Source organism: Oryx dammah, unplaced genomic scaffold (genome assembly GCF_014754425.2).
Source record: "Oryx dammah isolate SB20612 unplaced genomic scaffold, SCBI_Odam_1.1 HiC_scaffold_13, whole genome shotgun sequence".
Lineage (NCBI taxonomy): Eukaryota > Metazoa > Chordata > Mammalia > Artiodactyla > Bovidae > Oryx > Oryx dammah.
The window spans coordinates 7,923,968-7,935,302 of record NW_024070197.1 but is presented as its reverse complement, the minus strand read 5'-3'; the positions used below and the strand labels follow the sequence as shown (position 1 = coordinate 7,935,302).

The 11,335-nt window shown below is 53.3% G+C and overlaps 1 protein-coding gene and 1 long non-coding RNA gene across 5 annotated transcripts; one reads left to right on the top strand and one right to left on the bottom strand.

The window, feature by feature from the left end:
• Positions 1-14: 14 nt before the first annotated feature.
• On the bottom strand, positions 15-7,668 carry LOC120872077. Of its 4 annotated transcripts, none has more exons than XR_005723158.1 (3): positions 7,362-7,668; positions 4,788-4,875; positions 15-4,215 (listed from the first exon to the last, which is right to left on the bottom strand). It is a non-coding gene; the product is annotated as an uncharacterized LOC120872077 (long non-coding RNA). The 4 variants fall into 4 exon arrangements; XR_005723156.1 differs by lacking the exon at positions 7,362-7,668 and having other exon boundaries at positions 15-3,509; positions 3,841-4,215; positions 4,788-4,952; XR_005723155.1 differs by lacking the exon at positions 7,362-7,668 and having other exon boundaries at positions 4,788-4,952.
• LOC120872005 (cytoplasmic tRNA 2-thiolation protein 1-like) lies at positions 4,959-10,054 on the top strand. Its single transcript, XM_040252144.1, has 2 exons — positions 4,959-6,011; positions 7,743-10,054. Exons 1-2 carry the CDS (start codon positions 5,504-5,506, stop codon positions 8,276-8,278), a joined length of 1,044 nt encoding a protein of 347 aa, XP_040108078.1. The 5' UTR covers positions 4,959-5,503; the 3' UTR covers positions 8,279-10,054.
• Positions 10,055-11,335: the final 1,281 nt, after the last annotated feature.

Here is an 11,335-nt window from a genome sequence, read left to right as displayed (position 1 = left end):
CAATTTCTTCTTGTCCTCCTGTTAATTTTATTTCTTTGGGGATTATGTTGTTAGGTGCATCTGAGTTTAGAACTGTTTCGTCATCCTGGTTATTCCTTTTTCATCTGTGATGACATTTGTTACTAATAGTGCTTTATGACTCAAAATGTTTTGTTTGGTGGCTCATGTGGCTAAAAGATTTCTTGAGTTAAATCCCTAGTATCTTTCCCCACCCTTTTGCTTTCACTTTCTGAGTCTTTATTCATTAGAAGTGTGTCTCGTGAACACAGCATAACATCTTTCTTCTTAACTTTCCCTGTGCTACAGATAATTTCGCTTGTTCCTATTTTTTCTGCAGTAAAACATACTTAAAAGCATTATTTCTTAACAATTTCCCTCAATCTAAACCACCACTAAGCCTTTAGGTTTTATTCACTCTACATTCCACAATGGGAGGCCTGACATTAATCAAACACTTGCCTGGTGCTGGTCCATTTCATCCTCAAAGCCATCCTTTGGTTTCATAGAAAGGGATACTGGGGCTCAAAGTTATTCAAGTGTGAAAAGAGCACATAGGTTTGAGTCCAGGTTTGTATGTGTTACTCCAAAGAGACATTGCCTGACTGAAGGTGTGTCTTGGGGGGACAATGGTGGTAGAGGTCAGGGAAAGCTTCTCCAAAGAGGTAACATCTGGGTAGGTTTTGAAGGATAAGTAGGCATCTAAGCCCCATTCAAAGCGGGGGGAAGGGTATTCTGTGCAGAAAGGTGGAGGCAACAGGGAGCTTGGTGTATGCAGTCACAGAGCGTACTAAGTCACTTCCGTCCTGTCTGACTCTGTGCAATGCTATGGGCTGGAGCCCCCTCTGTCCATGGGATTCTCCAGGCTAGAATACTGGAGTGGGCTGCTATGCCCTCCTCCAGGGGGTCTTCCTGACCCAGGGATCAAACCCGAATCTCGTGTCTCCTGCATTGGCAGGCGGGTTCTTTACTACTAGTGCCACCACGGTAAAGGCAACTAATTATCTAGAGTGCTTTCTGTGGCCCCAGAGCTGTTCTAAGCACTCAGCATGTATCTCTTCTCAATCTCAGCACTACTGACATTCTGGGCAAGCTAGCTCTTTGCCATGGAGGCTGACCTGTGTGTTAGAGATTTAGTAACATTGCTGGTCTCTGCCTACTGAATGCCAGTACCCTAACCCCAGTTGTGGGTCAAAATCATCCCAAGTTGAGAACCACTGCTCTACTCCTCTGAAGGCTGGACTATTTCATCCCCTACAGGTGAGGAAATGCAACTTAGCCACATTCACACAACCAGACCCCAGGATCTGAACCAGGCTGCCTCTGTCCTTAACCACCACATTCCACAGCAGCAATTTCCTGCCTGAGCTCAGTGTTCCTTGGGGTGCAGATAAAAGGAGGCGGCAAGGAAGGATAGGCCAGGAGCAGCTCAGGACAGGCCATGAATACCTTGCCTGTTCTGTCCCAGGCCTTCTGCATAGGGATGCTATAGACCCAGACGCAAACCCAACCAAACCCTTCTCTTGGAAAGCACCCAACCCAAAGAGACACTGAAATGGCGACAGCCACAACCCAAGGTGACAGGGCCTCTGACAAAGCAAGGGACCAAGGGCCATGGTAGCCCAGAGGTGGCTTGTTAAACCAGGGCAGAGGAGGAGGGGTCCTGTAGGCTTCCTGGGGGAAGTACACCCACGTGGCCATCTGGATGAGAAAGAGGAATCAGGGTGTCAGGGGAGGAGGGGTGTGCGACAGAGTCTTCAGAAGAGACAGCGTGTGCAGACATCTGGCAGAAAAAGTTCTTCCTCCGGAAAATATGGGGGCCTGCCAGAGATGCAGGGTGAGAGGTGAGGCTGAGAAGTCATCAGGGGCTAGGTCACTAACACCAGGCTGAGGGGCTCAGTCTTTACCCTGCAACGATGAGAAGCCGCAGCCACCCTCCAGAAGCCCCCTGACACCAACTCAGTCTTTCCCTTCAGAAACAAAGTTAATGAGTACTGAGCTGCGGCCCTGGGAAGACATAAAGAACAGAACACTGCCCTCTGCTCTTTTCACAGCACTTAACGAAGCACCTGGCATGGTTTGGGGTGCTTTGAAAATATGAAATCATCTAGTTCCTCCAACAGCTGCTATTTTATCATCCCCACTGAATACAGGAAGCCCAGGAAGGTCAAGTCACTCACTCAAGGTCACAGAAACTAAGCAAGGGGCACATGGAGTCACCCTGGCAGAGCAGCTTTCACATCCGCTTTTTTTTTCATTGGCATCCAGTGTAAGACAAACTTTTTTTTTTAACTAACTTCTCACTCAAAAGTATGTGAGTGGTGTGGAGAGCCACTAAAATACTTAAACAAAGAAACTTTCAAAGCCAGGGACTAAAATCAACACAGGAAGACCTGAATGTGCATACTGATTTGGGGGTTGAAAACCAAAGCACAGCAGAATACCTCTTAAGTCAGGGCCCCTCTGCCTCAGCACTACTGTTATGTGGGGCCAGATGATTCTGCGTTGTGGAGGCAATCCTGTGCAGCCTATGTTTACCGGCAACCCTGGCCTCTGCCTGCCGGGTACCAGCCACACTCTGCCCCTTGCATCATAGTTGCAACAATTAAAAATGTTTCTAGACATCACCAAATGTTTTCTTGGGGATAAACTCACCATCAACTGAGAACTGCCTTAGACTCTCTGTAGGTTGTCTGAGGTTTTGAAATGCCCAATTCAAGGCTTCCTTTAAAAGAAAATGTAGACATGTTCCAGAAATGGGAGCCATGCCCAGTTATGAGAATTAAGTGAAAAAAAAAAAAAAAAAAATTTTTTTTTTTTTTTGCCCAGTAAACACTTCCCTACTAACTCATTTATTTTTACACACACTGTGACGCACGTACCATTATAATCATCCCCATTTTACTGACCAGGAACTTGAGATGGTGCGAGGAACGTGCAGGGGATGGGTGTCTGGCACACTGCTGATTCCTTACTAAGTGCAATCCCGCTCCCTTATTCCCACTCCATACCCTGGTCAGCAGCACCTGTCACCTCTGGACTCCTGCTGCCCCGGTCATCTGCCCCTCCACATCAAGCTCTGCCATCCTTCTCTCTCCAACCAGGCCTGGTACGCCCAGAGGATAGTACCTGGCACACAGGAAGCCCTAGGAAATGATTGACAAATGAACGAACCCGATGACCACGCTTCAGCCAATAGGTTCAGACACTCAAACGTCCCCAATCCCTACCCTCTCAAGGGTCTCACAGGGGTAGAAATAAGAGAATGTCATACCATAACAGGCAGGAAAGGGAGCAGTTTGGGGGCTGGAAAGAAGCTGAGGGCCTGGACCTTGGGTGCAGGGCTCCGGCTGATTCTTGGGAAGGTGCTCCGGCTTTTGATTCGGGGACCCTCTGTCTCACGCGTCTCACCTGTCCTCCATCTGGAGCTCGGCCTTCAACTCCAACAGGCAGGAGGCGTGAGCAATGGGCCCTCACCAAGCGTGCGCGTAACTGCTCACCGCGTTCTTGACCTGAACCGGGTGCACGCGTGTAAGAACGGCAAATTGCTATATTTCTGCTCCGCATAAGCATAACACCGCCAGTCCGCACCGCGGCGGCCTGGGCCGGGCGCGCGCGCACAAGAACCCAAACTGTAAGCCCAAACCTTAGAATCGGTCCAGCGCCCTCGCTACCTCTCCCTTTCGCACCCTATCCCCATCATACCCAACTCCGACGCCTCTCCACCCCCACCACAAATTCCACCGCACTTCCACAAGAGCACAAAACTTGAAAAGCATCCATCTTTGGAATAAACCACACAAGCTGCGCTGCGCAAAGAAGCGCAAGAACCACAGGCCGCACCAACTCCTACGCAGGGGCTCGAAGGACTCGGGCTGGACCGGAAACATGGAGCACTCTGGGAGCTGTGGGCAGAGCTAGAGACGTCGCCGCGAGGACCGCCGGGAGTTGTAGGCCCAGCTCGCCCGAAGGCAGTAAGCGCCACCGACTCAATCGCCGCATGGGTACCTGGGAGTTGTAGGCGGGCAGACCACAAAGCCTTCTGGAAGTCGTAGTTCTATTACCTGCTTCCGCGCTTTCTCGGAGCCTGGACCTTCCCGCGTGGGTTCTATTCAGGTGAGTGTCTCCTCCCACCGCGGGCCGATCTCGGCCCTTCGTAGCGCTGCAGTGGAGGAGTTGACGGTCTTTATATCTCTCCCACGCATTCGGTAGGCATTCCTGGGGAGACAGCACTCCCCTCCATAAACCCCCAAAGCCTGTCTCACGGCGGCCCTCCAGGCTGGAGTGCCTTAAACAGCTGGCGTTCCTGATTTGAACTCTGCCGGCCGGGTCTGACTCCTTGTTCCCTCCCACCCCCACCCCAAGCTGGGTGCGGTGCGAGCGCACCCTCTTCTGTCCCGATTACAACCTGAGAGTGGTCGGCGCGGAGGTAAAGGGAGGGATTAGGTGGTCGTGGAAGCCTAGAGCAGGCGGCACACCCAGCTCAGGGTTCTGAAAAGACTTCCAGAGCAAAGAACCTCAAATCTACCATGCCCAAACCCCCCTCTCACAGTATTTCCCCATTCTTCCCCAACCCCACCTCCTCTCTACTAAATGGTCCCACTACCTTCCAAGTGCTCAAGTCAAAACAAAACTTGAGGTTGTCCTGAGTCCTGTTTCTTTCATCCACTGCCCTCCCCCAAGGCTTGTAAAAGTTCCAGCTGCTCTGTCTCCGCAACTGATCCAGAATCTGACCACTTCTCTCCAGTTCCGCTGTCTCCACTCTGCTCCGAGCTACCGCTGTTGCTTACCTGGATCACTGCAGGAACCTCCTCACTGGATTGCCCATGTCGGCCCTTTCCACGTTCCACCCTCTATTCACACGCAGGCCAAGGGATCCTGTTAAAATAAAAATTAGATTCTGTCACTATGGAGCTTAAAGCCGTCCAACCGTCCCTATTTCTCTCAGAATAAAGTCCAAGCCCCCGGACCCTTTCGCGCCTTCAACCACAACGCACTTGAACACAGACAGGACCTGCCCTTTCATGCCCTGGGCATTTGCTATTAACTCTTATCAGGAATATCCTTCCCACTGATCTAATGCCTGACGCCTTCTGGCTTCAGCTCAGAGGGTAATTCCCTCATATTATTACTTTTCATATCTGGAAAGTATCTTGAGTCGGCTCTTCCACTACAATTTAGTGCCTGCAACCTTTCCTGTTTTGCTCATTGCTGTGTCCCCAGTTCCTAGAGAACGTTGGGCACCTTGAAGGTACTGAGTGGATATTTGCGGAATGAAAGAATGAATGAATGAGTGATTGAAAGGCTAAGATGAGACTTGAAGGTGCCAGGCCTGCACAGTGCTGCGGGAAAGGGTTACAGACAATGGGTTTACTCTGGGCACTATCTAGGCAGCCTCCCGGGAGGCAAGCAACGACCCCCGCAATCCGGAATCCACATGTAACCCGCCTCCCCTCTCCACCCATCCAGGAGAAGCCGACCCCTCCTGCCTCTCCAGGACCCCACGATGCCCGCCCCGCAGTGCGCCTCTTGCCACACGGCGCGCGCCGCCCTCCGCCGTCCACGCTCGGGCCAGGCGCTGTGCGGCGCCTGCTTCTGTGCCGCCTTCGAGGCCGAGGTGCTGCACACGGTGGTCGCAGGCCGCCTGCTGCCTCCTGGCGCCGTGGCGGCCGTGGGCGCCTCGGGCGGCAAGGACTCCACGGTGCTGGCGCACGTGCTGCGCGAGCTGGCCCCGCGCCTGGGCATCTCGCTGCACCTCGTGGCTGTGGACGAGGGCATCGGCGGCTACCGGGACGCGGCGCTGGCGGCCGTGCGGCGGCAGGCGGCGCGCTGGGACCTCCCGCTCACCATCGTGGCCTACGCGGACCTCTTCGGGGGCTGGACGATGGACGCCGTGGCCCGCAGCACGGCTGGCTCCGGCCGCAGCCGCGCCTGCTGCACCTTCTGCGGGGTGCTGCGGCGCCGCGCGCTGGAGGAAGGGGCGCGCCTCGTGGGAGCCACGCACGTCGTGACCGGTGAGCACAGGCGCGGCCCAGAGGGGGCGTGGTGGGAGGGGTGCATGCGCAGGATAGGGCACCGTAAGGGCGCTGGAGTGCGTGCCCACGTGGTAATGGAGGCTTCGTGCGTCTTAATTGGAGAATCTAAATAGCAAGGAGATATGCACGCTCACTGAAGGTTCATAGGCATATTGTGTGCACATCTTTACAAGCTTTTGAGTCACTGCCATTATCTGGTACACATTCATGCATGCCAAGCCGCTTCAGTCGTCTCTGACTCTTTGCAATCCTTTGGACTGTAGCCGACAACAGCCAGGCTCCTTTGTGCATGGGATTCTCCAGGCAACAATACTGGAGTGGGTTGCCATGCCCTCCTCCAGGGGATCTTCCCAACCCAGGGACAGAAGCTGCGTCTCCTGCGGCTTCTGCATTGCCGGCGGATGCTTTACCGCTGAGCCACTGGAGAGAAGCCCTATCTGGTGCACACATGCTGGCAAATAGAGGGGTGGAAGAGTACTCTCTGGGGCTAGGGCTGTGGTTTTCTGCACTGGTTTTTTTAAAATGACATTCTCTGTGTCCCTTTTCATAAAAGGAGGGGCATGGAGCGGTATTGCCCATCAGAAGCCATCTATAGTCTGAAACGCAACTGTCTTTTAACTCCTTTTGTCTTTCATTCTCTCTCTGCTAACTTTTTCTCTGCCCCAGTTATTACTTCAACAAATAATTATTGACCATTTACCGGAGAACAAACTACCTAACCTCTGTTTCCTCTCCTATGTAACAGGGCTATTAATATTATCCAGATCCTAGACTTACTGGGACTTAGATGAATTATGTATGAAACATTCAGACAAGAGACTGAGAAACAGTAAACCTATAAACATTTGCTGCTATGATGATGCACAAGCCAGTGTCTGATCCTGTCCTTTTCTCACATACATAATTACAACCTGATAAGTAAGACACGACTGAGCGACTGAGCTGAACTGAAGTGTAGCTAAGGAAAGTGATGCAGGAAGGCCTAGTGACGGGAGAAAGGACGAGTTTCCTGAGTCATCAGAGACCTGAAGGCTGAGTGGGTCCTTAGATGAAGGACCAAAAGGGGATGGGGAGAGATTCTGAGCAGAGGAAACGGCAAAGGCCCTCAGAAGGGAAAGTATGGCCGGGTTGAGAAGCTCTAAGACCTATTTTTACTATAGACTCAAGTATGAGAATTCCATAGACAGAAGTGCCTGGCAGGCTCCATGGGGTCACAAAGAGTCGGACACGACTTTCACACACACACACACACACACACACAAGATGACAAGTTGCAGAATAAATTGAGCTTCAATTTTACGGTGACCCGTTGTGTAAATGCGCACTTACTTCCTCCTGGTCTAAACACCATGATCTGCATTCCCAGAGGCACTTGTGTCAACAGCCCACTTGAGAGTCTCCATCAAAGGCCATTTGGACGTCTACGCAGTCTGAAGTACACTTTTCACTGAGATTGAAATGAGATTTGTTGCGTAAAGCACTTTTTCTCGATACATGAAAGGGCGCCTAGTACGGGGCCTGGTCTGCGATAAGTGGGGGGTAAGTGAGGCACTCCGGGTCGCTCCACGGGAGCCTGGGTGCGTCGCCCTCTCATTTCTCGCCGGGTCCCCCCGCAGCCTCCCCGAGGCTGTCCGGCGATGCCCCAGGGTCTCCTCCCGCGGCCCCCCGACCCCGGTCCCCTCCTCACGGCTCCTGTCTCCCCTCTCCCAGGACACAACGCGGACGACATGGCGGAGACGGTGCTCATGAACTTCCTGCGGGGCGACGCGGGCCGGCTGGCGCGGGGCGGGGGCCTGGGCTCCCCGGGCGAGGGGGGCGCCCTGCCGCGCTGCCGCCCGCTGCAGCTGGCGTCGCAGAAGGAGGTGGTGCTGTACGCGCACTTCCGCCGCCTCGACTACTTCTCCGAGGAGTGCGTGTATGCGCCCGAGGCCTTCCGCGGCCACGCGCGCGACCTGCTCAAGATGCTGGAGGCGGCGCGGCCGTCGGCGGTGCTGGATCTGGTGCACTCGGCCGAGCGCCTGGCGCTGGCCCCGGCCGCGCGGCCCCCGCCGCCCGGCGCCTGCTCTCGCTGCGGGGCGCTGGCCAGCCGCGCGCTCTGCCAGGCCTGCGCGCTCCTGGACGGCCTGAACCGTGGCCGGCCCCGCCTGGCCATCGGCAAGGGCCGCCGGGGGCTGGAAGAGGAGGGGCCGCCGCGGGAGCCACAGCCGTCCCGACTGCCGACTTCCGAGCCGGTCCCCGACTTCTAGAGACTCCAGTTCCCCGCGGGGATCCGGCGCCATCGGGGCGCGGACCGCCTGTAAATGACACGGAATAAACCCGCGTTACCTGAGCCCGGACTTCGTGTGCAGCTGGGAGAGAGACAGAACCTGTTACCTGCGATCCTGCAGACGCTGAGGCTCTGGGGTCCTGGGGCTGGGGGCCGGGGACTCCTGTGTCTCAGAGAGGGGAGCACCACTAAACGACCTTCCATTCCTGAGCGAGTAGGACTTAGGGGGCTGCTTGCCTGTACCTCTGTGGGGTTCTGGACGTGCTCAGATAGCCCTAACGCTTCTCGATCGCCTACTACCCGCCTGATGTTCGTGTTTGCCTGTAGTAGAATAAGCACCGGAGAAGGCAATGGCACCCCACTCCAGTACTCTTGCCTGGAAAATCCCATGGATGGAGGAGCCTGGTAGGCTGCAGTCCATGGGGTCGCTAAGAGTCGGACACGACTGAGCGAATTCACTTCACTTCACTTTCCCTTTTCACTTTCATGCATTGGAGAAGGAAATGGCAACCCACTCCAGTATTCTTGCCTGGAAAATCCCAGGGATGGGGGACCCTGGTGGGCTGCTATCTGTGGGGTCGCACAGAGTCGGACACGACTGAAGTGACTTAGCAGCAGTAGCAGCAGCAGGATAAGTACAACCAGGCCGCTGGACGGACATGTCAGTTACAGCACTCGTGGTGTTTCTGTGTGAGCGCTGTGTGTACTGCAGGCGCTGGGCCATCTCATTTCACCCGCACCACGATCTCATTGGCTGTAGCCCGAGGCCCATAACTGGCCTGAGGTCACCTCTCTGGAGCCCCACCTGGGGGCTCACGCCCAGGCCCACCTGGGGCTCTTCAAGACGGTGGAATTAGTCCTTATCCCCACTACCACCTGAATCTCTGATGGATGAAGAGCAACTGGGGCGTCTCTCCAGACTTCAGATTCTAGAGGCAGAGCTGAGTGAGTTTGGGTCAGTGACTTAACCTCTCAGATCTTCCATTTGCTCCGCTGAAAATGGAATCAAGGCCTCCCACCAAAGGACTGTTGTGAATATTTGATAAAGCGCTCAATAAGTGCTGTCCGACTTGGCTGGTCACACGAAGGTTTGGCCACCAGGGGGCGCTCGATTTTGGGGTTTCTGCCCTGCCGATCCAGACAGGTGTGAGGCTCGGAAACTGCCTGCCTGACGCCTGAGGAGGCTGGGGGTCCTCAGTCCCACCTCCAAGCTTTGCTGGGCTGCTCCTTTGTTAGAAATGCCCTCCTTTCCTGTCTTCCTGCTCACATCCTCCAGGAGCCTCCTGAAAGTGTCCCTGAATCTCTTCTCCCACCCTGCCCAGCCCAGGACATTGGGACTCTCCCAAACCCCAGCTGCTGGGTCCTGTCCTTATCGTGTGGCCATTCAGCCCTTTGGGGTCTTGTTCTCCCTAATTGAACTGAACTTTGGGGACAGAAACCAGATGTGTGTTTCCACTGGATAACACAACATCATTCTTTCCACATTTATGGAGCCCTTGATGTCTGCAAGGGCATTTCTAGACATCGGTGGGAGAGAAAATTAAAAAAAAATTAAAACCATTTGGTCGCGGAGTTTACAGTCTTGTGGGAGAGAGGTAATAGGCAAATATGTAATATGAAGTCATAATGATGGGTGCTCTGAATAGGAAACAAAACAACATAAGGGGAAAGGGAGTGTCTATTTTAGTTTTGAGAGGCCAAGGCCTCTTTGAGAAGGTGACTTTTGAGCAAAGACTAAAAGCAAATGAGGGGCTTCCGTGGTGGTCCAGTGGATAATACTCAGCACTCCCAATGCAGAGGGCCTGGTCAGAGGACTAGATCCCACATACCACAAGGAAAGATCCAGTGTGCCCTAAGACTTGGTGCAGCCAAATAAATCTTTAAAACAGTACCAAATAAAGCAAACAAGGTTTCCAGCCTTAATGGAATATCTCATGTCAGAGTAACACTTCCACTAAGACCAACTAGGAACACACACACACACACGCTATTTGAACACATCAAACAGCTACCAAGGCAGCTAAGAGCCCAGAAAAAAGAGCAGCTCGTTCAGCAGGAGAGGCCAGAAGGCAGAGAAAGCAAGCAGAAAGCATAAGCTAAGCTGAGCTGAACTTTCAGTAGCAACACAGGGCTGGAGACAGAAATGAAGTGTGGGGCCAACGAGGCAGGCAGGACTGGAGGGGCCAAAATACTGGGCAGAAGGGAAGAGCATTGGGATCAGCCCATCGTGAGGAATGGTTGTGACAAGAGACACTCCCTTGCCAGTTGGGTGTCCTACCCCCTCACCAGACCCTAGCATGGGGTTCAGGATCTCCTTGTGCCTTGACTCCGGGGTCACCAGGATGCAAATGTCAGGTATTAGGGTCAGCACCGAGGAGGGACAGAGAGAACCAGAGCTCAAAAAGCATGACAATAATGAGAGGCTGAAACAGAAGCGAGGTGCTGGCTCCAGCCCAGAATTAGATGTGGTGTTTTCAGGTTTCCAGGGTCAATTTGGGTTCAGAAAGCCGCTGGATTTGTAGATGGCTCTCAGTCGATTTTCAGGTTTCCCATGAGTCCTGTGATCACACCTTGAGAATGAGTTCTAACCTCTTACCAATTCCTCCAGTCCCAGAAAACCTCCCCTCTTTATAGCATCTATCGAATTTTCCCCTCCTTACCCCACTACCACTTTTTCCTGACCTTGCCTGGCTTTCTCTCCTCTTCACAATTCTCCGTGCAGCGGTCCATTGAGGCCCCAAGATCCTTTCCCCACTCTGAATATTTACCGTTCATGTAGAATGAAGGAAAACTTAGAATTTACTTTTGTGACCTATCAGTTAAACCAGATTTCTGAGACTTCATTCCTTTATTTAGGCTGAATCAGGACTTGGCAGACCACCAGGCATAGAAAATAATCATAACCATGTTCTCTATCATCCAGAGTCCCGTGGAAGTAGGACAAAGGGGTTAAAAACAAGTGCAGAATATCAACCTACTGGAAAGTGAGGGGAGAAAGAGGAGAAACCTGACACACAAGATTTTCTGCGAAGGGTGA

Bases quoted from the DNA above. Each gene is read 5' to 3' on its own strand.
- LOC120872005 (XM_040252144.1), top strand. From the start codon at position 5,504: ATGCCCGCCCCGCAGTGCGCCTCTTGCCACACGGCGCGCGCCGCCCTC. The intron at 6,012-7,742 runs GTGAGCACAGGC...CCCCTCTCCCAG, and splicing joins AGCCACGCACGTCGTGACCG to GACACAACGCGGACGACATG.